The sequence below is a fragment of the Acinonyx jubatus genome, chromosome D3 (assembly GCF_027475565.1).
Source record: "Acinonyx jubatus isolate Ajub_Pintada_27869175 chromosome D3, VMU_Ajub_asm_v1.0, whole genome shotgun sequence".
In the NCBI taxonomy this organism is placed as follows: domain Eukaryota; kingdom Metazoa; phylum Chordata; class Mammalia; order Carnivora; family Felidae; genus Acinonyx; species Acinonyx jubatus.
In genome coordinates this window covers 6,670,975-6,697,043 of record NC_069392.1, presented here as the reverse complement: position 1 = coordinate 6,697,043, position 26,069 = coordinate 6,670,975, and the positions used below count along the sequence as shown (strand labels likewise).

Below are 26,069 nucleotides of genomic sequence, written 5' to 3'. Positions count from 1 at the left end.
CCTTGAGCCCCTGAGGTGAAGCAGGAGACTCAGCTGGTCACGGCCTGGGTCAGCTTATTTGGCAAGAGAGTGGGTACATGGCTGACACAGAGCTGATACATGCAGCGTGACCGCCCCAGTAGTTACAATATCAAAATACTTTTCTACCAGTTTGGTAAATCGCCACTGCCCCAGCCCCCTCCCGGGAGCCCCAGACTCCCTTACAATCCTGCAAGTATGAATGACCCCCCCCGGACGTCTTCAGTCTCTTCTGACTGAGCTGTTAGGTAATATGTCTCAGCTCCGTGGGGCGGAGTGGGCGTGAGGTGCCCGGTCCCTGACGGGAAAGAACAGGTGGCATTTGCTGGGCCTCGGCTTTCCTGGGAGTCACAGAAGTCCCGCAGATTTAGAGGAGACGGGTCTCCGTTACCCTGCACAAGCCGCACGGAGATAGACAGACAGACATGAATGTTTGTGCTGGAGATCCTGGGGACATGAAGAGGACAGAAGGGAGGCTCCAAGATCCTGGGGGGAGGCCCTGTACCACCCAGAGTCTCTCCCACAACTACACCGGGCAGGGCTGGGAGGAGAGCTGAGTTTGATGGAAAAACCTAACCAGGTGATGGGGCAGAGGGCCCAGGAAGAGGTCAGAGGTCAGGGGTCAGAGGTAGTACACTTTATTGGCCGGGTTCTTCTAACATCCTGCAACGCCCCTCTCACCCCCCCCCCCCCCCCCCGCCGCAAAGCCAGAGCCTGAGCTTTGCCACTGTCCCATCCCCATCCACCAGACACGGAAGAGAATGCGTCTGCCAAACATCCAACATGCCAAAGGCCTCCGAAGAGCAGGGCAGCAGGGGCGGGTGTGGGGGAGAGGGCTGCAGGGGTGGGGGTGGGGGACAGGAGAAGGGGATGAGGCAGGGCCGAGGGGCTTGAGCTGGGTGCAGGGCTGGGGACACCCTGAGTCTCTGCCAGGCCTGGCCAGCCCCTCACTCCCCCAGTTAAGGTCAGTAGTAGTGGTTCACAGTGAGACTGGCTTCGATTTGGCAGGGCGGCAGGGACGATGGGCAGACAGGTGCCTTCCACTGCCCCTGCTGACCTTGGCCTGACTCATGAAGCTGGGAAGAGTGAGAGAGGAAGTCCCCTCCTCTGTGTCCCCCTTCTGGGACAGGGAAGTCCCTTCTCTCGAGGGGTGAAGGGGCAGAGGCCTGGTTCTCCCCTGACATCCCCCAGGCTATTAGGAAAGATCATTCACTCCTGGCTCAGAAGTTTCTAGAACATCTCAGCGACCTTGCCCATTGTTACTCCCAATGAAAAAACTGTTTTTGAAATCTAGGAGTTGACTGGGGCCCATCAAACCAAGCAGTAAAAAAAACCTGGGAAGATCTTGGTTTAAAAAGGTAGCTCTACCTTCGCTTAGAAGCCTTGGGAGGCCAGATGGAGAGATCAGACGTGTCTCCGCTGCCCCGACTGGAGGCGGTGGCTCGTGGCAGCAGGGGAGGGCTGGTGGTGGCCCAGGCGACGGGGCAGGAATCGGGGGCAAGATGCAGGAAGTGGTGACACGTGGGACATGGCAGGTGGCCCTCCGGTGCTGTGGGCCTGGGCTCAGAGGGCAGCGGGGGGCGGGGGGGGAGCCCCCACGGGTACATCTGCCAGGCGAGGCGCCAGGGCCTCCGCCCCACCGGTCAGGCCTTGTGACCGCCGCCGCTGCCCGGCGGCTCCTTGTGGCCGGCTGAGTAGTCGGAGGCGGGCTCGAGCCCCAGCATCTGCCGCTGTACCAGCTTGGCATAGAGGCCGCCCTGGGCCAGCAGCTGCTGGTGAGTACCCTGCTGCACCACGCGGCCCTTGTCCAGCACCACGATGAGGTGCGCACGCTCCACCGTGCTCAGCCGGTGCGCGATGATGAGCACCGTGTGCTTCTGCGGGTGGCCGTGGATGGCCTGCTGGATCTGGAGAGACAGTGGGGGGGGTGTGGGGGGTGGCTGCAAGTCCACCCGGGGCCTGGCTCGGCTCCCAGGTCCGCTGCGTCCCAGTCACCCTTAACCGCTCTGAGACTCGGTTCCTCGTTTGTAAAGCTGGGGCCTGCACGCAACCTGTTTTTGGTTCACGGAGGGCACAGCTCTGTGCCCGGCACCAGGGAGGTGCTTGGGTGGCGACAGGTGAACCCTAACCTGGTCTCCTCCGGTCTTCCTGCTCCTGCTCCCTCCTCTAACCTTCGCCCTGGTTAATGGTCTCACCTCAGCCCCAAAGCTCAAGCCAACGAGACCATCGTCCTCAATTCCTCATCCTTTGCTCACTGTCCAAATCCAGCTGCTGAGCGAACCCTGCAGGTGCTGTCTCCCCAGGTTATCTCACCCTTTCCTTCCTTCCACCACGATCTTCTCGCTGGAATGCCTGCAACCCCCCACCCCCGCCCCCCGGGATTTAATGTTTCCATCAGTTCCTGTTGAATTCCTGCTCCAAGCCCTTCAACAAAGAATAAAATCCAGACTCCACATTAGCATTCTGCACTTGTCAAGGTCAAGAGTGCACAACACGAAGGGGGACCCCTAATGTAAACTATGCACTTTAGTTAGCAATAACGCGTTAAAGCTGGTTCATCACTTGGAACGAATTCACTGCATCAAGATGTTAATAATAAGAGAAACTTACTATTAATAAGATATTAGTAATAAGAATGGGGTGAAAAGGACATATAAGGGAGCTCTCTGCACTTTTTTGCTCAACCTTCTTTAAACCTAAAACTTTTCTGTTAATTAAAAAAAAAAAAAAAAAATCTGAACTCTAGAACTAGGGCCTGAGTTGCCTGTGTCTCCTTAGAACTCTGTCCTCACCTTGTTGGACCCCCCCAGCCTGACACACTGACCTTCGGGCTTGTCTATGAACTTGCTCCAGGCCTCTGCATATGCTGCCCTCTCTTCCTCAGATGCTCTTACCTCACAACTGCCCTCCACTGGCTCCTTTCCTCTTGGGTCTCAGCTCAAATGGTACCCGGAGACCCTGCTTCTATCAGTGAGATGGCCACACTCCAGCAGGGCTTTGACAGTGTAAGGCCTTGTCCCTGGGATGACCCAGCCCCACTGAATGCTCAGCACTGCCACGAGAATCGACTGTTTTGGCCAATGCCTGACAGTAGACTCCTGACCTCCCTTTCTTCGAGCGTTTAATACAAAGGGCTTATAACCGGAGGGCCTGGGTGGCTTAGTCGGCTAAGTGTCCAACTTCAGCTCAGGTCACGATCTCACAGTTCATGAGTTCAAGCCCCACATCGAGCTCTGTGTTGACAGCTCAGAGCCCGGAGCCTGCTTCGGATTCTGTATCTCCCTCTCTCTCTGCCCCTCCCCTGCTCGCGCTATCTCTCAAAAATAAGTAAACATAACGGGCGCCTGGGTGGCTCAGTCGGTTAAGCATCCAAATTCGGCTCAGGTCATGATCTCACAGTTCATGAATTCAAGCCCTGTATCGGGCTCTGTGCCGACAGCTCAGAGTCTGGGGCCTGCTCAGATCCTATGTCTCCCTCTCTCTCTCTGTGTCTCCTCCACTTGTGCCCTCTCTCTCTCAAAATTAAATGAACATAAAAATTTTTGAATAAATAAATAAACATCAAAAAATTTTTAAAAAGGGCTTATAATTATAAACCCTTCCTCTGTCCCTTTGAGATATATATATATGAATCTCCTGTAAGTCAAGAGTGTCTTTCTCAGGGACCTAAAGGCCTTTCCTCTTCAATGGAATTGCTAGGAAGGACAGGGCCTCAGTCTCCCATTCTCCACGGGAGGACAGAATTCTGGCCGACAGTTGCCAGCCAGCAGACACGGCCGGCTAATCGCATCCACACTGCCCAGCCCTTCCTAGGCCTTCCCTGGAGCTCGCCTCCTTATGCCTTCATTCTCCTTTGAAACGCCTGTCACCACTCTCACCTCTGCACAAACCAGAGTGGAGCTCAGCTCTTTCCCCTACTGTCAGTAGTTACTGAATAAAATCTGGGTTTTTTTTCCAGCTTTAATGTCTGGCCGTGTTTCTCTTTGGCACTGGTGACCTCTCTCGATCTCTCTCTCTCAAATGACAGTTTCATTTTCTACGTGGCACGGCCACAGGTTGAACTCATGCTTGTTCTTCCCCTGGAATGGAAACATGGAAACACAGCAGGGACGGGGCCTTTGTCTGTCTGTTCAGCCAGCCCTTGCAACCTCAGAGTCTGGGACGGTGCCCAGTGGCCAGGAGGAGCTCAGTGAATGCCTGTGTAATTAACGATTCAACCCACGGAGAGGCCGAGGTAGCTAGTCAGTGACAAATACCCTGTTGGACCCTCTTTACCAATGATAGTGGGCCTCAGAGAGCGGAAGACACTGGCTCAAGTGATGAGCTGAGGGCGGGGCCTCAACTCCAAACTGAATCATATGATTTCACGTCTGCCAGGAGCCAGTTGGCTGGTCCAGCCCTGGGTCTCCTCTCCCCTGGTTCCCTACCCTCAGCCCTGAACACCCCAGTCCAGGAAACTGACGGCTGGGGAGGGCTCCATAGAGTCTCCAAACCCTTCCCAGCTCCTGGCTCCATTGTCTGGCATCACCCCGCCATCCCCTGCAACTCACCAGGTACTCGCTCTCTGCATCCAGGGCGCTGGTGGCTTCATCCAGGATGAGGACGGGTGGGTTCCGCACCAGAGCCCGAGCCATGGCCACCCGCTGCTTCTGGCCGCCCGACAGCTGGGCACCCTTCTCCCCAGTCTCTGTGTGACAAAGGGACAGGGGCGAGTGAGCAGAGGGTGAGGCCGGGGCAGCCCTGGGGAAGAGAGAAAAGTCCCCTCCTCTGTCTTTCCTGCCTTTCCCTGCTGCCATAGGAGCCGTGCTCTCCAGGAAAAGGTGTGGTTCAAAGGGCCACCGGCCGGGACAACCACCAGCTCCAAAACACGAAAGGATGCTCTCCCCCCCCCCCCCCCCCGTTCGTGCAAATCGTGACTACAGTCACCGGTCGTAGGGTACCAATTTTTACTTATTCATTTGGCAAAAATCCAAATGCTTGATAGTACACTGTGCTGTGGGGAACCAGGCACTCCCCCACCTTCCTGGGGCTGCACACACCTCTGTGTCTGTCATTTTGTACCGTGCAAGCCTGTGATCACAAGGACAAATGCACGACCCCTGCATGTCCGTCAGTAGGAAACTGAGCGGCTTATTTAAATAAATTATCATAAAGCCCATACACTGGTATACAATCCAACTGTTTAAAAAAGGAGCAAGGCAGGGGTGCCTGGGTGGCCCCGTCGGCTAGGCGTCCGACTTCGGCTCAGGTCACGATCTCACGGTTCGCGAGTTAGAGTCCCGCGTCGGGCTCTGTGCTGACAGCCCGGAGCCTGGAGCCTGCTTTGGATTCTGTGTCTCCCTCTCTCTCTGCCCCTCCCCAGCATGCTCTCTGTCTCTCTCTCAAAAAATAAATAAATAAAATAAAGATAAAATATACATCCACATTTGCATAAAGAAACTCCAAAAGTACACGTAAGAAGCTCATGAAAGAGGCTTTGTTGGGACAGGAGGAAAAAGGGGTAGAGACAGGGATAGAATAAAACTTTTCATTATGTATCATTATATGTATATATTTTTAGTTCTGAACCATGTGAATAGCCCCTTTACAAGGGTTAAAATTTTAAAGTATATTAAACACAATAAAATATATAATATAAATCAATATTGCTAAATCTGTTATATTAAAATATTAATTTATTAACATAAAATTAAGTTGTCATTAATATAATACATATATTATTTTAAATAATGCTTTACTTATTTATATTCTAATTTTTTTTTTGAGAGAGAGAGAGTGCAAGTGAGCAAGGGGCAGGGAGAGGGAGAGAGAGAGAGAGAGAGAGAGAGGGGCTCATTTGACGCAGGGCTTGTGTTTTACCCAAAGTGGAGCTCGGGCTCACCTGAGTTCAAGTGGGACTTGAATTCATGAACCATGACATCATGGCCTGAGCCAAAGTCAGATGCTTAATGACTGAGCCACCCAGGAGCCCCTATTTATTTTTAATTTGAGAGACAGAGAGAGAATGCGTGCATGTAGGGGACAAGGGCAGAGAGAGAGAGAGAGAGAGAGAGAGAGAGAGACAATCTTAAGCAAGCTCCATGCTGAGCATGGAGCCTGATGTGGGGCTTGATCCCTCAACCCGGGACCATGACCTGAGCTGAAATCAAGAGTTGGATGCTCAACCGACTGAGTCACACAGGCACCCCTAAAATAATAATCTTTTAAAACTCAACAGAGGTGACGGTTGTTGCCTGTTACTGTGAATGTCCTTAAACACCACTGAAGTGCTCACTTTCAAAGGGTTAAGTGAATTTCACCTGAAATAATAAAGAGCAGCTGGCAGAGGGCAATGCTCAACTCAGAGGGTCACATCCCTGAAGGTGGACCTTCAGGCACAGCGGAGGTGATGCTCCTGGGCTGTACCTGTGTTGTAGCCGTCCTGGAGCTCCATGATGAAGCCGTGGGCATTTGCCTTCTGTGCAGCCTCCACCACCATCTCGAAGGGCACGGTGGACAGGCCGTAGGAGATGTTGTCCGTGATAGAGCGGGCAAATAGCACTGGCTCCTGGCTCACCAGGGAGATCTGTGCAGGAGAAAGGATGGGGCATGAGAGGCCTGGAGCTCATCCGTCCAGCTGTCACCGGGAACCTTGCCAGCCCCAGGCCTGCCTGACGCCAGGGGTCTTGGGTCTGAAATCTGATCAGGGCCTGTGCCTGGCTGGTAACATCAGCTGCCTCTCTTCTTCCAAAACAACAGAGTCCACTTTCTGTACAAGCCCTCAGCTCCCCCGACCAAAAATCTGGGGCCTGCTAAGCTAGCTGCTTGGAGCTAAGCCGAGTTCCCTGACCTCCAAGACAGCTCGCTGGGAAAGAGTATAGAATGTAAGTCTGTTCACGTCAGAAGACAAGAGGCCACAGCAGGCCCCCGGGCCATAAAGACCTCCCCGGTACCCCGTCCCTCCAAAGAGAATAATTTAAAGAAGCTGTTGTCCCCCGATTCCAGTTTTAGGAATGTAGCCTACAAAAATGAGAGTATGGAGGGTATCACTGCAACACTGTAAATAGAGAAAAAAAATCAATTTCATAAATTGGGAATTGGCTAATAATCACAGTGTATCCATAAAATCAAATTTGTATATATATGTGTGTGTATCTGTATATACACATATACAGATACACATACCGAGTATGATTCTGTTTTTGTTAAAAAAAAACTTACATGTGTGCCTTTGTATATCAATATACTTACATAAAGATAGGAAACAGGTTAGAAAGGACATTTACTAAACTGCTAATAGCAGTCACCACCGTGGGGTGGAATTTTAAAAAGTGAGGCGGAGGGGAACTCTTATGTCTTAGTTACAAAATTCTCTGAATATATGGGAATGTGGTTAGATTGTTGAATTTTACTGTTTTGGGTTTACGAAAATTGGAAAAAAATTAATTTAAACTAAAGAGAAGGGATTCACAAAAGAGGAAATCCAAGTAGTGAACCATATGGAAAGGTACTTGATATGTTTAGTCATCAGTAAAATGCAAAAGACCGCAGTGAAACACCTCCACACGTGCACTCACCCGCTGGCCAAAAATCAGGACAATATTAACAGGCTAAGAACAGTATGTGTCTGAGCGTATCAGCTGTTGCAAAGCCTTGACAGCTCTGCCTAAGGGCCGCTTCCGGAACTCTGGTGGGCAGCAGCCTTGTCCTTATACACCTGAGACCACTGCTCAGCCATCTACCCCCTGGTTATAAGCAGATGGGCGGGCAAATAATCACAATTCACAATCTGTGGCTTCTGCCACCATCTAGAACTTGTCTGGGAGTTCTGGAATCCCTGTGCCAACCCTCAGGCTCTCCTATAATGTATGTGGATGATGCAATGGTGCCTTCTTCATAGTTGGTGTTTCTCGTATTGTATGCAACCCGAACAACCATCCAGGGCATCCCTGCTTTTATGCCAGCACAGGCCCAGGTGTTGAGGAACCTTCTCTGAAATGATTGCCAAAAACTGTAGGGTCAGGAACAGCCTCCTTTAAGTACTAGAGATGCCTTAGATTCAGCAATGAAAATGAATGAACTACAACCAGAGCCTCAACCTGGATGATTCACAGACAACTGCTGAGTGGAAGAAGCAAGATGCGATGAATGCATGCTTTAGGATTCCAGCCAGATCAAGTTCAAAAGTAGGCAAAACGCAGCTTTGCTGTTTGAGAGGCACAAAGAGATGGTAAGACTAAAGAAGGAGACGATCATAAAAGTCAGGGAGACGTGGCCTCCAGGGGGAAGAGAAGGGACACACGAGGTGCAGCACTCTCTTGACCGGGGTGGCGGTCTCTGAGCTGTACGTTTACCTACAACACTCTTCTCTGCATCTCTGTTGCGGCTCATGAGGGTGAAGCCAGAAAAAGAGAGCGCACAGAGGCAAACAAAGGCCCTTCCACCTACCACTCGGTGCAGGTACTTGTGGTCATAGGCGCTGACGGGCTTCCCGTCCAGCAGCACGCAGCCCCCCTCCAGAGGGTAGAAGTTCTCCAGGATGTTGACACAGGAACTCTTCCCACTGCCTGAGGGCCCCACGAGCGCGGTCACCTTTCCCGGGGACAGGCTGAAGGAGACATTCTGCAAGGACACGTAGCACATAGCAGGGTGTGGGGCCACGGGCTCTGAAGCTCCAGCCTCGGGCACAGGCAGGCACCCTTCCCCACCCGCTCACGCCCCTTTGGGCTGGACACTGCCAGCCCCCGGAATGCTCTCCTTTCTAGGATCTGGCAGTAACTTTATGCTCATTTCTACTCCCTGGGTGCCTCCTCTCCCTGTTCAGGATCCAGCCCAAATGTCCTCTCCTCCGAGAAGCCCTCCTTGACTGTTAACACCATCCCTGTAGACGGCCCCTGTCATACCACCCTGACTTGTTGCCTTCCTAGCACTTACTATTTGGACTCCTCTGTCAGTGATCTGCCTTCCTTGACTACAGCCCAAATTCCAGAACAAGGACTCTGCCTTGCGCAATCCCGGCTACACTGCCATGGCCTGGCTTCTAGGAGGCGCGCAAGACACGGGATGAAGGAGGGGGCGATCTGGGAGGGCCTCGAGCACCCTTCTCACCTGCAGGACTTGGGTGTGGGGCCGAGTGCGGTAGGTGAAGGTCACATTCTCAAAGTCCACCCGGCCCTCCAGGTGGTCAGGGGCCAAGCTGCCATCATGCGCCATGGTTGGCTGCCGGTCAATGAACTCGAACACCTTCTCGGCGGCCCCCACTCCCTGCATCAGGCCACTGTAGACAGAGCCCACGGACTGTGGGCGGAGGAGACACGTGTTCCTGTCCCGCTGACACCCCGATGCTGGGAGCCCTCCCCCCCGCCATGGTGCCAGAGAGATGAAGGGGGTGTGGGAGAGTGGGGACCACAGCAGCAGTTCTGGGGGGGTGCAGGATGCTGCTGGTGCCCCCCACTAGTCCAGCAGATAACGACAATAATGAAAACCAAGGGCAGTAACAAAAAATACCAATGCCTTTTGTCAGAACACATTGGAACCAGTGCCTTGGGGCCATTCTAGCTAAGCATCCTGCGCAGGGGCATTATCACCCCCCAGAGGAGGAAACGGAAGGGCAGGGAAGTTAACTGAACCAGCCAGATGTGGCAGGACAGGAATCAAACCTTCCCCTCTCGGCTGCCACAGCAGTTTTTTCAAATTTCGGTTTTAAAACCTTACTTTCTGCCATAGTTCTCCTCGCGTAAAAATATACAACGTATAAATGTGAGTAAGAATGATGACTCACTTCATCAAACACTTTGTATGTGTTACGAGGTAGCTTCTATCATTATTTCCCTTTTGCTGATGGGGAAACGGAGGCACAGAGAGTTCATGTAACTTCCTCCACGTCACACGGCTGGGAAGTGGCAGAGGTGGGACTTGAACCCAGGCACGGCTGGTTCCTGAGTTCAGGCCCTTCTGTGCTAGGACTGGGTGCCCTGGTTGGGGAAGCGGGAGTGACCTTAGTACCAGCATCATTGTTCCACGGAAACACTGTTCGGCACTTGGTAGGCCCTCAACACAGCGCAGCTGCAGGGGGGTGGGGGTGGGGGGCACCTGGGGCTCAGTCGGTTAAGTGTCCGACTCTTGGTTTTGGCTCAGGTGGTGACGATCTCAGCCACGCATCGGGCTCTGCGCTGTAGTGTGGAGCCTGCTTGGGACTGTCTCTCTCTCCATCTCCTCTCTCTCTCTCAAATAAACTTAAAAAATACAGCACAGCCGGGACCGTTACCACAAATATCAAGATATTATCATTCCTATTAAGATACAAGCGTTACATGGCCACGGTCCTCCACACCTCCTCCCACAGCCCTGGGTAGCCGCGTCCTATATCTTTCCAGTCCTTCCTCCGGGCGTTTCCAAACACACGCACATATATGCTAAATAATTCTGACATTTAAAAACTACGCCAGTGGGATCAGACCCTTCCTGTTGCTTTGGGATTCGCCTTTTCACTTCACGCTAGGTCTCGGGGTCCTTTCCATACTAATACACACAGAGGCACCCCATTTCTGTGGCTGTTGCCTAGTTTTTATAATGCAGGCATACTGCTTCTGGAACACAGACGGGCCCTATTGGCCCAATCCCTGACCGGTGGGCGTTGGAGGAGGCTTTAAGTTTTCGCTATTAGAAGCAATGCTTCCTTCACTCAGTGTCCACACACCTTTGGCCACTGGTGTGGGTGTTTCTGCAGCCCGGGTTCCCAGAGGCAGAATTGCTGTGTCAAGTGACATACAGGTATGACTGTCGCCAATGCAAAGTGTCATCTCCTGCAGAGGCTAACACCCTCTCCCCCGTGCACGCCCCCAGCTTTATCAGTGGAGGACACAAAGGCCCACCCTCGGTGCCAGGGGATTAACGCCCGTACTCCAAGCATCCTTCAGCAGTGACCAACGGGCGCTGGGACGTGAGCACCCCAGCTCCCTGTCTCAGGGTCTGCTCCTGGGGGAACCCAAATTAAGGGAATCTAAAACAACCCCTGTTTGTTCTGTGGTGCTACTCTTTTTTTTTTTTTTTTTAAGTTTATTTATTTTGAGGGGATTTGAGGGTCAGAGAGAAAGGGAGAGAGAGAATCCCAAGCAGGCTCTGCTGTTAGCACAGAGCCTGACGCGGGGCTCCAACTCATGAACCGTGAGCTCATGACCTGAGCCGAAATCAAGAGTCAGATGCCTAACCAGCTGAGCCACCCAGGCGCCCTGTGGTGCCTACTCTTTAAAGTGGGTTAACGGGTGCCTGGGTGGCTCAGTCGGTTAAGCGGCCGACTTCGGCTCAGGTCATGATCTCGAGGTCCATGAGTTCGAGCCCCGCGTCGGGCTCTGTGCTGACCGCTCAGAGCCTGGAGCCTGTTTCAGTTCTGCGTCTCCCTCTCCCTGACCCTCCCCCGTTCATGCTCTGTCTCTCTCTGTCTCAAAAATAAATAAACGTTAAAAAAAAAAAAATTAAAAAAAAAATAAAGTGGGTTAAAACAGGGGCGCCTGGGTGGCTCAGTTGATTGGGCATCCGAGTTGGCTCAGGTCACGATCTCACGGTTCGGGGGTTCGAGCCCCGCATCGGGCTCTGCGCTGACCGCTCAGAGCCTGCTTCATACTCTGTACCTCTCTCTCTGCCCCTCCCACACTTGTGCTCCTTCTCTCTCTCTCAAAAATAAATTAAAAAAAAATTACAAAGTGGGTTAAAATAAAGTCAGACCCATCTGGCTTTGAACCTGGTCCCCCCACAAACGCGGTGGGCAAGTCACTTAACCTGAGCCTTAGCTTCTTTTTCTGAGAACTGGGAAGTAGAATAGTACTAAGACCCCTCACGGTATTCTTAGGAGCCTTTCCTGAAGTGACCTTTGTCCCTGTCATTTTGCTCAACAAACACAGCTGCTGCCACTTGGTAGTATTATTGTCATGCTTGGTATTATGTTCTCTCCCCCACCTACTGAGAAATACCCCGTCTGTCCGTCACCTGGAGCATTCCCTCCCCCATTCAGACCCCTCTGCCGCATCCCTCCTGCTCCCCAGGACCCCCTCCCCGAGCCGGCCCCTCACCTCCATACAGTCTCCCAGGACAAACTCGTAGATGATGAAGGAGATGAGGTTGCCGCTGGTCATCTGCCCGGAGATGACGAGGTGGCCCCCGTAGTAGAGGATGCTGACCTGGACTACCAGAAGGGTGAGCTGCGGGCAGAGGGCAAGGGGGCCCGGGTCACAGGGGTCTCGGCTCAGACCCCCCCCCCACGCCCCCCATTCCCTCCCCCCTCCCCCCAGCCACAGACCGAGACTCCGGCCGGGCGGGGGTGTCCTCCCACACGCTGGTGGCCGGCTGTCACACGTGCCCTCCCGCTCCCGGGCCCCGGACTTCTTCCCTGCGAAGGCCCCCAGCTGGAGGGAGCCGCAGGCCTGGCAGAGAACAAGGCCTCCTTTGTAAGGCCCTGGCCCGCACACGCAGCCCAAGCGCCTCAGCCAGGCCAAGCGGGAGCTGTGTCTTCCTCCTCGCTGCAAAGAGCGTGGCTCAGGGAGGTTCGGTCCGCAGGCTAAGGTCGCACAGCAAGCCAGACGGAGGGGGACGATGGGAAGTGTCTCCTCGCCCCACCGGCTTCCCTGAAGGAGGGGCTGCATCCGGGACGCTCTTGTCTCCCTCCACCTCCAGCGCCTGGCAGGTGGGACAGGAGCGGAACCCGAACACCCATGACAGGCCAGGGTTGCTCGCTGCCTCTCCCCGCCCCGAACCCCCAGCTGGGTTAGAGCTAGGTCAGCACCTTTGTGCAGGGGGCAAAAGGCATCCTTGTCGGCGGGCAGATGGCTGGGCGGCTTGGCTAGCTGAGCTGGATTTCTGGGCCCCTTCTCCTCTCTGGCTGGGCAGCCTGCCCTGCGCCCTGGGATCACACTCCTTCTCCCCCCTAAACTCCAAACCCTCCTCATACCTACCCCCGCTGTGCCCACCTCCCTCCCAGATGTGGCCAACGGACAGCAACGGGCTCCAAGAGCTCCCCGTCCTCCAGGGAGGGGCCCTGACTCACCCCCAGGGAGTGAGCCAGACACTCCAGTGGGGGGCTGTGGGGTTGTGACCTAGGACCTGCCAGACGGCAGCCTCGGGGTGACTCCCTTCCTGGGCGAGGATGTTCCCTAGCAAGCCCATGCCCAGGTGAGAGGGAATGAGGAGATGCCCTGTGAAGACATCTACTGGGAGGCTGCATTCTTTTCCAGAAAGATCTGCCCCAGGGACCAGCAGAAAGAAAGGTGGGACAGAGCGAAGCCAAGGGCAACCAGCCCGACACGGAGACGCAGGGCCCCAGGCTCGCGCCCTGACGGAGGGATCTCCCCATCTTGGTGTCCCATCCCGCACCCCCACCGACAGTCGGACCTGCCCCACATACCCCACTGCCCCAGACGTAGTACGTGTAGGCTGCCGCCTCCTTCCTGTTCAGCTTGTACACCTGCTGCAGCTTCCTCGAGTACACCTCGGCCTCCTCCTCCTCGTTGGCAAAGCTCCGCACTGTCTTCATGGCGCTAATGGTCTCCTCGGCCGTGCTGCTGGCCCTCGCCAGGGCGTTCTGGACCTCTTTGGAGAGCCTCTATGGGCAGGAGTGGGGACAAGAAGGAGGAGACCCCCAAACAGACAGTCTTACCATCCAACAGCCTCTATGCCTCTCTGGGTTTTTCCTACCCTTAGTTGGTGCCAGGCCTATGCAGGGAGTTCCAGGGACAAGAGGATAAGACCGAGATCCCCACTGTCTCCCTTCTCCTTCTAGCTCAATTTGACAGACTCAGAGAATAGACTCCAGCTGGGTTCTTGGGATGAGGTCCTGAGGTTCCAGCTCCTGAGGGATGGGGAGCTGATTATTAAGTCATGTGCAGTACCAAATGGAGGTTATTCACCATCACAGGCTCAGTTTTTGGTAATCCTCTCAGAAAAGAAGCCTCAACACCTGATCCTGTGCTAGTGTAAGACAGGGATGCTCTGGATGGTTCTTCAGGTTGTACACTATCCAAGAAACACCAACTATGAAGGGGGTGCTGTTCATATTATCAACATACACTAAATTATGGTAGAGCCTGAGGGTTGGCACAGAGATTCCAGAACTCCTAGCTGAGTTCTAGATGGTGGCAGAAGGCTGTGAAATCCGCCTGCGTTGTGTACATGACTGGGTATGGATAGCTGAGAGGTAGTCCCAAGTGTAGGACTACCCGACTACCGCCCACCAGAGTTCTGGAAGCAGCCCCTGGGCAGAGCTGTTTAGGCCTTGTAGTAGGTAAGATGCTTATATCGTCAAGCCATAGAGGAAGGCTGCTGGAGAGGCCAGGCTAGGATCGTGCAGGGGCATGTCCCACGAGGCCGTTGGAAGCATGCAGTGTGTTGTGGCATCTTGGGTGGAGCCATGCCATGCCCTGAGTCATGTCTGGCTGTGGACAGTGCACATGTAGCTTGTGGCGATGACTCAGTGGCTAGATTCAACACTTTGAGGTACAAGTAGGAGACCTACGTTGAGCTTCCTTTAGCCCCACCCAACAGAACTTGCTGGTGGGGCCCGAGGTGTGCACGGGCAGATGGGGGGAGGCTCTGGGCTTCCTGCCCCGTCCCAGGGGCTGGCAGGGAGGCAGGAAGGGTGGGGCGGGAGCAGAGGAAGGGAAATGGCACCAGTTCCAACTCATATATTTACTTTCTCTACTCGGAGAGAGGAAAACAGAGACCCGTGATCCGGAACCATGGGGGAGAGGGCCCTCCCGGGCGGTCGACTCTGCCAGGAGGCGACGCAATGGTTGTGGGGAGTGGATGTATTTTGGGGCTGGCCTAAGGTCACGGGCACCAAAGGTTCTAATGAGCCTGGGACGCTGAGCCAATCACGTGTCAAAGCCTGTCGCTCCGGCCTGGGTCACTGGGGAAAGAGCCGCTCGCGCCTGTCTAACCCCGGCCTCAGTCCCTTCTGGCTCTGGAGCACCCCCCAGTGTGGGGAGCAGGAGGAGGGTGAGGTGGGGGGCTAGCTCACGGGCCAACCTGCCTGGCGGAGGCTGCCCCAAGGAGTGGCCAGAAGCAGCTGCAGCCACCCACAGCTGCGTGGTGGCTGAGGGCCGCCCTCGCGGGGCCCGAGCCTCCCCCACACGAACGAACGTACCCTCTGCGGAAAGCCAGGCCCGCTGTGCTCAGAGCATCAACCGAAGTTCTCACAAAGGCCCACAGCCCGACCCTCATCACCTCCCTTGCTCACGCCCTGGCATCACCCGCCTCCCTGAGGCTCCTCAGACATACGGGCACGTCCCACCGCAAGGCCTTTGCACCAGCTCTGAACACGCTTCCCCGAGCTGTCCACCTCTTTCCTCGGATGTCACCTCCTCAGGAAGACCAGTTAAACATGTTTTTTAACGTTTATTCATTTTTGAGAGAGGGAGAGACACAGAGTACGAGTGGGGGAGGGTCAGAGAGAGAGAGGGCGACACAGAATCCGAGGCGGGCTCCATCCAGGCTCTGAGCCGTCAGCACGGATCCTAACATGGGGCTTGAGCTCACGAACCGTGAGATCGTGACCTGAGCCCCAGTTGGACGCTTTGCCGACAGAGCCGCCCAGGCGCCCCAGAAAGATCGATTTAAAAGGGCAGCCCCCCCAGAGTTCCCCATCTCTCTCTCTCTCTCTCTCTTTCCTTTTCCTCCTTAGCACTCACCATCTTGCATCATATTACACATTGTTGCTATTATTATTGTTGCTATCGTCTGCGTCTTCCGCAAGAACATAAACCCCTTGAGGGCAGAAGCTTTTCTGTCTCACTGATGCATCCCGGGGCCTGTACTCCTTGAATGAGTGAACGCACAGTGAATGGATGTACGGAGCGCACCCGCTCGGGCTGAGTCCTTCGCCAGCCCCCGGTGGTGCCCCCGAGCCCCTCCTGGGGCGCCTCCCTCCCTCCGGAGCGGCTCACAGACCCCGGCGGGAAGCAGGCGGGACCTACCTTGTAGTACTTGCCATAAATGTCGGACACCATCATGATGATGGGGAAGCCCATGAAAGTGACCAAGGACAGCTGCCATGAGAGGCTGAACATGAAGACCACCACGCCTGTGACCTTGACCGTGTTCCGCAGGAAGATGTTGATGTTCTGGGAGACCAGGTCGCTGACCATGGTGGTGTCGGAGGTGAGGCGGGAGATGAGGTCCCCTGGAACACAGGCAGGCTCAGTCCCCACTGTGGCAACGGGCCCACTGCGGGTGGGGGCAGGAGACACTGGGGGGTTTCCAAGACAGGCACCAGGGAGCTCAGGCGTCCCCCACCTTCTGGGTGGGGACGGGAGGGAAGAGAAGACACCCCCCGGAGGGCTGCTCTGAGCCCAGCCCTCCTCGCGAGTATCTTGTGACGTCACATCCCACGGTACAGAGGAGGCAGCCGAGGCTCAGAAAGGGAAAGGGTCACTTGGTGCCACGTGGCTTGTCCCTGACTGAGCCAGAACCAAGCCCGTATCTCCTCCCTGTCACTGGCAGAGGGGACAGAAATAATAATCTGGGCTGGTGGGGAGGAGAAACTTTGAGTACTTGCCGGGCCAAGAGCTTCACAGCAAGCCCGTGGTAGCTCCTACCATTGTCCCCATTTTAGAGATGGGGAAACAGAGGCTCAGAGAGGTTAAGTTAGCGAGTGGTGGAACCAGGGCTTGCACCCAGGCTGTTCTATCTCAGAGCCTGGGATCTAGGCCGGATACTATTACTGCCTTGCCTGTTCTGTCCCGCACCCCAACCCTCTCGTCCCCTTGGAGCTGAGCCTCTCGGGCCACCGCCCTGGTGCTTCCCAGAGAACAGCGGAAGGCAAGGCCTTGGCTCCTGCAGGAGTGGCCTGGCCAGGGTCCCCCTGCAGTGGCCACAGCTCATACCAAAACCTCAGCCAGCAGGCCAGCTTCCCGGCCTCAGGCAGGGCCCCCGGGGGTGTTTCTATCCCGAACAGGATAGCAGGAAAAGTCATCCATTTAATCCTTCCACGGGAGGCCAGCCCACCCTGGCTGGGCCCCAGGCCGCCGAGGTTACCCCAGGCCACAGGAGGACCAACCTGTGCGATTCTCGTCAAAGAAGCTCATCTCCTGAGACACCAGCGAGCGGAACAGACGGTTTCGAAGGCGAATGTTCAGTCTGGCAAATATGAGTGTAAAAATGCCTCCCCGAATACCTGCGGCAAATGAGCTAATTGCAGATAAGAGATGTTATATATAGCACGACGTCCTTGCGACAACCAGCAACCATAACCCAGCTGCCCCCTCCCACTGCTGGCAGGCGGGGGCCACTCTGCAGGGGGGAGGCAGGGAGGGACCCAACCTTGAGCGAGCCCCTTTGCAGGGCTGCTGCCACCGCACGGTCTCCCCTGTTCCCTGCCTGGAGTCCCCCAAGGTGAGGGCTGTGAGGGGACTGTGTTCACTGGGCACAAGGATCCAGCTTTTCCAGAAGGACACTTGGAGAATAGCCAGGGAGGGTGAAAGGGGAACCCTCAGGGACCGAAGCCAATTTTAGGGACAAGAGGAGGTGGTTGGAAGCCAGTTTCGTTGTTGGTCACCACGGTGACCGGCCCACCAGGGCACAGCCCTCTCAGGCGCTGGCCTCTGACCTCCCTCCCCTGCTGCGGTCCTAGAGGGCAGGGCGTGGGGGTGAGAGCAGGCTACCTGCCGATAGCCAGCAGGCACATGACAATGACAGCCGTGCTGAACTGCTCCATGCTCTTCTGGATGACGATGCCGTCGATGGCCCGGCCGGTGTAGTAGGGAAGGAAGGTCTCTCCTGCGGGGAGACATGGTGGGCTCAGGGGGCATCTGCAGCCCGGGAAGCCTGTACCCTCCCCCACTGAGCCTCCAGAAGCCCGCACACCGCCTGTTCGGCTCACTCCACCGATGGATGGGGTGCTCTCTCTTGGCAAACTCCTGCTTCTCACCTTGGCGGGAGGCGGGGCAGGGGCCCGCACTGCTTAATGCCCCCCTCTTTTCAGGGAACAGGAACACAGGAAACACGGGTGACTCGGCCTATACAGACTGGGTCAGTACCGCTCATAATGGCTACGAGGCCCGAGCGCACGGTGTCATGGGACTCCTGGGCGCTGCTCGGTTCCCTCTGCACAAACTCTGTGGGTGGGCCTGCCACCATCCCCATTGGACAGGTGAGCAGGAGAGTGGAACCGAGAGATGAGACGACGCTCAGCAGGCCACACGGCCCAAGTTCACTTCCTTCTTCTCACTGGCGGAGGGCCCTGGAGTCCAAATTCCAGAAGCTCCCAGCCTCAGGAGATGTAGGTATTTGGTTCCAACGATGCTGGAAACGGCCACCCAGCCCCTCTCGGTGGCACACTTCACAGTTTGCCATGTCACTGTGCACCCACTTATTGTACCCACCTTCAGAACAACGCCGGGCAGGGTGGTGAGAGGGGGCTAGTGGGACGCCACCCCCATGTCATGGCACAGAGGTGAACGGGAGACTCAGGGGCTGAGTCATTTGCCTGAGGTCACACGGCACGGGGCAGTTAAGAGGCAGGGCCAGGACGCAAACCCAAACTGGCCTCCCATCTGGGGGCTCTTTGCTATCCCTTCCCTCCCAATAACCCGGAAGGCCCGCTCTCATCTTGTGCAGATGATGGACTCAGGACTGAAGGTGCTTGGACCAGGCTGTGTCCTCGCTGTCACTGCAGTGCTTTCGAAGGGCACAGCCTGGCATGGGCCTGGGCATACGGTAGGTACTTGGTAAAGTTCAGCGAACGAATCCTGGGCTGGGCTTGACACCCTTTCCCTGGCCAGCTCTGTGGGACCGGCTTGGCCCGGACAGTGAGGCCTTCTGTGGGGTTCTGCTGCCCTCTGCTGGTCTTGGCACAGGGACCACAAGGTGGCAACCTAGAGGGCCTCCCTCCCCACGGTCCTCCCCTCGGTGGGGTCTCCAGGCACCGCTGTGGAGTCCACCTAAACTGGAGGTCGGCCTCAGTTTACCCACAGGGAAGAAAAGGGCATCAGCGAGCTCCAAGAAACACCAATGATAATATTAAGCACAATGGACACTTACTGAGCCCTTACTGGGTACGAGGCACCGTGCTAAGCTAGGCGACTTGCTCTTGTCAAATCTGCACAGGAATCACACGAAACTCTCCAATCCACTGACGAATCCTATGCCTCCACCTTCAAAATACAGGTGACCCTTGGGGCGCCTGGGTGGCTCAGTCGGTTGAGTGACTGACTCTTGATCATGTGGCTCAGGTCATGATCTCACAGTCTGTGAGATCGAGCCCTGTGTCGGGCTCTGCGTTGATAGCACGGAGCCTGCTTGGGATGCTCTCTCTCCCTCTCTCTCTGCCCCTCCCCCGCTTGCATTCATTCTCTGTCTCTCTCTCTCTCTCAAAATAAATAAATAAATAACTTAAAAAAAAACCACGGGGGACCTTTGAACAACACGGGTCTGATCTGCTCAGGCTCACTTACACGCAGATTTTTCCCATAAATAACAGTACAAGACTGTAAACGTATTTTCCTTATGGTTTCTTAAGAAGGCTGTCTTTTCTGTAGCTTATTTCATCATAAGAATACACTACTTTGTTGCAATAATTGAATACACAAAATATGTGCTATTCAACTGTTTATATTATCAAGAAGGCTTCTGGTCCACAGGAGTCTCTTCATAAGTTAAGCTCTTGGGGAGTCAAAAGATATGCATGTGTTTCAACCAACTCTCGTGTTGTTCAAGAGTCAACATTTCTAGGGGCGCCTGGGTGGCTCAGTAGGTTAAGTGACTGATTTCAGCTCAGGTCATGAACTCGCGGTTCGTGGGTTTGAGCCCCGTGTCGGGCTCTGTGCTGACAGCTCGGAGCCTGGAGCCTGCTTCGGATTCTGTGTCTCCCTTGCTCTCTCCCCATCCCCAGCTCACACTCTCTCACTCTTTCTTAAAAATAAATATTAAAAAAAAAAAAAAAAAGAGTCAACATTTCTAGAATCCAGTCTCTTTCACTGTCCCCACCTGGGTCCAACCTCCCTTGGACTTTCGCAGACAACTCCTGGTCCTCCCAGCTGCCACCCTTGTCCCTGCCACTCTGTTCTCCACCCTGCACACAGTGGGGTCCTATGAAAGCCAAGTCAGACCTTATCCGCCTTCAGGCTTTCACCTCATTCTGGGTAAAAGTCAAAGTCCTTATAGCGGTCAATGGCGCCCTCCATGATCAGGCACCTGCCAGTGCCCTGGCTTCATCTTCTACTCTCCCGCCCCCAACCCCAACCCCACCTACAGCTCCAGCTACCCGGGCCTCTTTGCTTTTCCTTTCACAACCAGGCATGTTCCTGCCTCAGGACCTTTGCACGGGCCATTCCCTCTGCTTGGAGCATTGTCACACTGGATATCTGCTCTCCCATCTCTTTCAAGTCTCAAACGCCCCCCCGTAATCCCATAGGTGTGGTATTATCATTATTCCCATTTTACAGATGAGGAAACCAAGGTTCAGAGAGGCTAAGTCACTTGCCCAAGGTTTTCTTTGGGTTGGTGTGAAGTCCATATTAAAGAATTTCAGTTGGATAGGAGATGCTCCACCCTAAAATTCGCCGTTTTTCCCCACAATGGGCAGTTTTTCTTTCAGATTATAAGGTTTCAGAAAAAGCTGGCCCCTACTGGGCGCTTGTTGATCGAGAATAATTATCAGTAGCCCCTGTCCCTAACCTGTGTGAAGTACTTCCTTTTGCAAGCACCGTGCCCCAGCTCACCCAATTCTCACAAGCCCAACGAAACCCCACTTCCAGGATGAGAAACAGCCTTGGCCAAGTTCAATAACCTTGCCTCAAGTTACCAGGACAGGTGGGGGCCTGATCTCAAGTCTAAGCCCTTCACCTCGACACAACCCTGCAGGCTGGCAGAATCTGCTCAGCTGTATTTCAGGACATCTGTAGTCCCCGAGCGCAGGCAGCTGACCACAGGGCCCTGGCAGGAGGGGGAAACGAGGTCATGGGTGACAGCTGCCCACACGGGCACGCTGGTCGGTCATCTGTTCATTCATTCGGCGAGCCTGCTTCTGTGCCAGGATTTGGGGCGGGGTGGGGGGGACCCGGGGTGAGGCAGACCTGGCCCCTACCCCCCCAAGGGGCTCAAAACCTGGTCGGGGAGGCAGGACAGTGGATGTGTGATTTTCATGACACCATAGCTACAACTGAGGTGGAGATAAAGGTGGAGATCAAGTCACTGGAATTCGAGGAGGCTTCTCTGATAAGGGGACATTTGGACCTTGAAACATGAGCAGGAGACACTATCTGGTTAAATGGAAAGGGGTCATCCCAATACTCACAGCCACTACAATTTCTCGGCAGCCTTCTGTGTGGCAGGAGTTGTCTGCAGTGTCGTACTCATATTAACGTCCCGCACCTCCTCAGCCCTTGTTGCGATGGGTACTGTTATTATGCCCATTTTACAGATGAGGGGACTGAGACTCAGAGGCGTTAAGTGACTTGCATAAAGTTGCACAGCGGTCAAGGGGCTGGGACTGAGAGGGCAGAGGGTGGACCGTGAGAGGAAAGGGGTCAGCCCCGGGGCTTGCCTGTCCTCTTTGAGAACACTCTGGCTTTGTGCCCACTCCCAGACACTGTCTTAAACGTGTAACAACGCCTAACGGCTAACGTTCCTGAGAGCTTACCATATTGTACCAAGCTCCGTACTTGTCTTTCTCCTGTTTCTCCAAGCTTTACAACATCGTGAAACACGGAGAATGCCAACAATCCCCATTTCACAGAAGTGAGGTTCTGAAAGGTCCGCTAACTTGCCCACAGGCACACAGCCAGGCGAGGACCAGGCCTTACCGCACCCCGGAACCCACGGACTTTTGACCCTGAGATGTCACCTTCCTACCCACGTTGTTTGAGCAGTGCTTTCAAACTGTTTGGACCAGGGGCGCCCGGGTGGCTCAGCTGGTTAAGCGTCTAACTCTTTATTTCAGTTCGGGTCATGATCTCACAGTGCCTGAGTTCGAGCCCCCTGTCCGGGTCCATGCTGACAGCTCAGAGTCTGCTTGGGATTCTCTCTCCCCCACTAAAGCTCACGCTCTCTCTTTCTCTCAAGTAAATACATAAGCTTAAAAAAAAAATTTAAAAACAAACTGTTCAGACCAGAACCGCGGTAACAAATTCATTTTACATGACAAACCAGAACACGTTTACATATAGGCACACGTGACTAAGATAAATGTTTCCCCAAACGATACTTATTCTTATCACAGACAGCATATTCTGAGGCTCTCTCGTACATTCTGCTTCGTTACCAGAAAAATGCTTTGACCCAGTGATCCACTTCCGGGAAATGTAGCCTACAGATATACCCCCATTTATATGAAACGTGTATGAACAAGGTTATTTACTGTAAGAGAAAAGACTCAAAACAACTCGAGGGTCCGACCGCAAGACGCCAACTGTACAATCTCTGCTACGGCCACACAGCGGACTACTATTATGCAGCCAAATAAAAGGACGAGGTGCTGATTGGAAATTTCCAAAAATATATCGTTAAGTAAGAAGAGCAAGGCACGAAATAGCAAGGTAGCGTGTGAGAGGTGGTTAAGAGTACCATGGTTTTTTTTTTTTTTTTTTTTTTGCTTGTAGCTCTGTAAGGAAACACTGCAAGAACATACAAGAAACGAAAGAAAGTGGTTTCCCACCCACCTGGAAGCTTCTAGAACATTTTGCTGTAGTTAGCCCTAGGCAGGGAGATCAGGGTAGTCAGGCAGAATTAGGAATGAAACTCTCCGTGTTCACCTTCCCGTATCAAAATGCTGTTTGGACCACGTGAGAAAAATGTCAAACGTTTAAGAGGAAAGAACAGGCGGCTGTAACCCCCTCGAGTGCTTTGGCGGGTGCCTGCCAGGCCCCCCGGGGCCTCACTTACCCAGAGCTGCCACGATGAGGAAGAAGGAGGCCGCCACGAGGAAGGCCACGTCAGGCTTGGTGTAGGACAGCAGCTTTTGTAGCGTAGCCCCAGACGCCTGCTCACGCGGGGGCCGGTCCTCCCCAGGGAAGCCCTCGGCCTCGGCTTCGGCCCCCCGCTCGAGGGCCTTGGCGTCCGGCCGCACCGTGGACAGCAGCCACCAGAGGAGGAAGGAAGCGGCAAGCGAGACGTAAGTCCACACGAACAGGGCCCAGAACCACGGGTCCCGGACTGGCTTGCGCACCTCGGAGAAGAGCAACAGCTTCACCATGGCGTAAACGCCCACAAAGAGGCACACGAGGGCGATGACCGTCCAGGAGGCCCGAAGCCGCCGCGGCCCGAGGGCGCTGTTCTTGGCCACGCCAATGGTGGCTCCCAGCAGCAGGCAGCTGCGGTACAGGCAGGCCGCCCAGAGGTCCAGCACCGAGTCAAAGATGTTGAAATGGCGGATGTCCTCCAGCAGGCTGCGATCCAGGTGGCTGAGGATGTAGATGGCCGTGGTCATGCCGACGTCCATGCTCATGAAGGCCAGGGTCACCACCACCGCCTTCCACAGCTGCATCCTGCTGGCTGGCGAGGGGCAGGTGCCGAGGGGCGGGCTCTAGCTCACGGGGGCAAGGCCATTGTCCGTGGGGTGAGGCCAGACCTGTAGGGGCGACAGGGCAAGGAGGTCAGGTTTGCCGCTTGTTGGCTGTGTGACTTCGGGCAAGTCGCTTGACATCTCTACGCCTCGGTTCCCTCATCCGCAAGATGGCAGTGACAAGCATTCTGATTTCCCAGGAGTTTCGTGAAGATTCCATTCATTTAAGGAATGTTTACCGAACACCAAGGTTTATTGAGTGGGCCAGACTCTGTTCTTTGTGTTGGGATTTAACGACGAACAAAAACAAAGATCCCTGATTCTGTGGAGATGGTACACGCGGGTCAGAGACGGAGAAACACAATGAGGAAACGATACGGTTAAGAGATAGGGCTAGGGGGGAAAGAATGGGGTGTAGGGGATGGGGGGCAATGGGGACAGTTCTAAATAGGGGGGTCCAGGAAATGGTGAGGGCAATTTTTTTTTATCTGTTTACTTATTTATTTATTAAAGTTTATTTATTTTGAGTGAGAGAGAGTGCAAGTGGCGAGGGGGCAGAGAGAGGGAGAGACAGAATCCCCAGCAGAGACCGACGTGGGGCCTGAACTCACGAACCGTGAGGTCATGACCTGAGCCGAGGTCAAGAGTCAGACGTTTAACCGACTGGGCCACCCAGGTGCCCTGAGGGCAATTTGAAGCAGGGGGTCCAGGAAAGACCTCGCTAGGAAGGTAACACTTGAGCAAGATCGAGAAGAGGTGAGGGGGTCCACCATGCGGCTATCTAGGGGAAAAGCACTTTCTGCTGGAATAGTCAGCGCCACAGCCCCGAGGTAGGAGTGTGCCGATGTGCTTGAGGGAGGCAAGGACACTCCACGTGGCCTGGGGGGTGAGGGTGCAGGGGATCTGGAGGACTCTGCAGACAAAACTGAGATCAGCTTTAAAACAGCATGAGGTTCGATGCATGAGCATCAGTTCTGGCCACAGTGCCTAGCATGTAATAATTGCTGCTGATTGTTACCACTGTATACAGTGGGTGCTTAATAAATAAATGTTTGCTTAGTTCTCTCCTCGCCAAATCAGGCCTTTCGTCTCCCCAAATAAAACTTTACTTTCTTAGACCAAGAGTGGGTGACCGCAGGTCCTAGGAGCAACCCAGGGACTTCCACATCCGCCTGGAAGTTTCCAGAGTCTTTTCCTCCAGCCCAGGTTGCCCTTCACCTCCTGACTTGGGCCCTTTTGGCTTTCTGGAGCTTAATGTCTGCTTTGTCCAAAGCACCCCCATATTGGGTCCCCCGGGACTGAGCCAGTGCCTGGGAGAGCCCGGGACCTGCAGGGACACTGCAGGATGTGGGCCCGGTGGTGACTTTAGAAGTGGGGCTTGTCCAGGGCAGGACTGGGACTAGGCTGGGCATGTGCCTCTGAGTGCTGCCTCTTGACTTGGCTCCATCCCTTTTCATCCTGGGGACTTTATCGTCCCATCTGCAAAATGGACAAAGTTCTGGAGTCCCCAAGTGAAAAGGAGAGGCACGGAACACCGGGAGGGGTCACTCTGAGTGAGCAGTGACTGGAAAGGGGGCCACCTCAAGAGACCTCCTCCCCAACAGCTCTGGTGCACAAAGTCTCTTGGCTCATATTCTGGAGTGCTAGAAATTTACACAACCCCATGAGGCGGCTGCTTCCACACCCCATATATAGTTGGAGAAACTGAGGCACAGAGAGGCAAAGCATGTGCCCTGCATCACTCTGCAACAAAGGGCCAAGCCAGGACTTGAGCCAGTATGTGAAGGATCCCGGCACCTAACTCTGAACCTTTGTGCCTGGTGCACAGCAGCTGCCCAGTAAGTACAAGCAAATATGGGGTGCCTGGGGGGGCTCAGTTGGCGAAGCATCTGACTCTTGGTTTCAGCTCAGGTCATAATCTCACGGTTTGAGAGTTTGAGCCCCATGTCAAGCTCTGTGCTGATAGCGCAGAGCCTGCTTGGGATTCTCTCCCTCCCTCTCTCTCTCTGCCCTTCCCCTGCTCATGCTCACTCTCTCGCTCTCAAATAAACTTAAAAACATTTTTTTAAGTACAAGCAGTTATGTAAACACAACCCTTCCTGTGGGCCTGGCATTACATATACATATACATACACATATACATATACATATACATATACATATACATATACATATATACATATATATATATATTTTTATTTCTTAATAGGATTTTATTTTATTTTTCTTTTTAAGTAGGCTCCATGCCCAAAGTGGGGCTTGAACTCAGGACCCCAAGATCAAGAGCCTCACGCTCCACTGACTGAGCCAGCCAGGCACCTCAGGCCCAGCCTTTTATATAGGCCATGCACTTCATATGTGTTTGCTTATTTAATCCTCACAACTTGTGAGATTTGTACTTTCACCATCCCCTTTTAACAGATGGAGAAATTGAGGCCCAGAGAAGTTAAGAACTTGCACAAGATCACACAGCTGGTGAGTAGCAGAGCTGGGATTTGAACCCAGAGCTACCTGGCTCCAGAATCTGGGCTCTACACTGTTAAGCTAAAACACTTGTCAATATAACAAGTGCTAACAGGGAGTATTT

The 26,069-nt window shown here is 54.2% G+C and overlaps 1 protein-coding gene across 4 annotated transcripts in view; it reads right to left on the bottom strand.

The window, feature by feature from the left end:
• Nucleotides 1-263: 263 nt before the first annotated feature.
• Nucleotides 264-26,069, bottom strand: part of ABCB9 (ATP binding cassette subfamily B member 9) — a 35,875-nt gene continuing 10,069 nt past the window's right edge. For 3 of the 4 annotated variants that reach the window (XM_027043868.2, XM_027043866.2, XM_027043867.2), the window contains 11 exons: nucleotides 22,864-23,548; nucleotides 17,646-17,760; nucleotides 17,042-17,172; nucleotides 15,960-16,165; nucleotides 13,394-13,591; nucleotides 12,066-12,194; nucleotides 9,106-9,294; nucleotides 8,446-8,619; nucleotides 6,424-6,583; nucleotides 4,569-4,705; nucleotides 264-1,925 (listed from right to left, as the gene is read on the bottom strand). In XM_027043868.2, coding sequence (XP_026899669.1) covers nucleotides 1,662-1,925; nucleotides 4,569-4,705; nucleotides 6,424-6,583; nucleotides 8,446-8,619; nucleotides 9,106-9,294; nucleotides 12,066-12,194; nucleotides 13,394-13,591; nucleotides 15,960-16,165; nucleotides 17,042-17,172; nucleotides 17,646-17,760; nucleotides 22,864-23,464 — 2,304 coding nt within the window. In that variant the 5' untranslated portion in view covers nucleotides 23,465-23,548 and the 3' untranslated portion in view covers nucleotides 264-1,661. The remainder of the gene's footprint in view (nucleotides 1,926-4,568; nucleotides 4,706-6,423; nucleotides 6,584-8,445; nucleotides 8,620-9,105; nucleotides 9,295-12,065; nucleotides 12,195-13,393; nucleotides 13,592-15,959; nucleotides 16,166-17,041; nucleotides 17,173-17,645; nucleotides 17,761-22,863; nucleotides 23,549-26,069) is intronic. The other variant, XM_027043864.2, reaches the window with a different exon arrangement.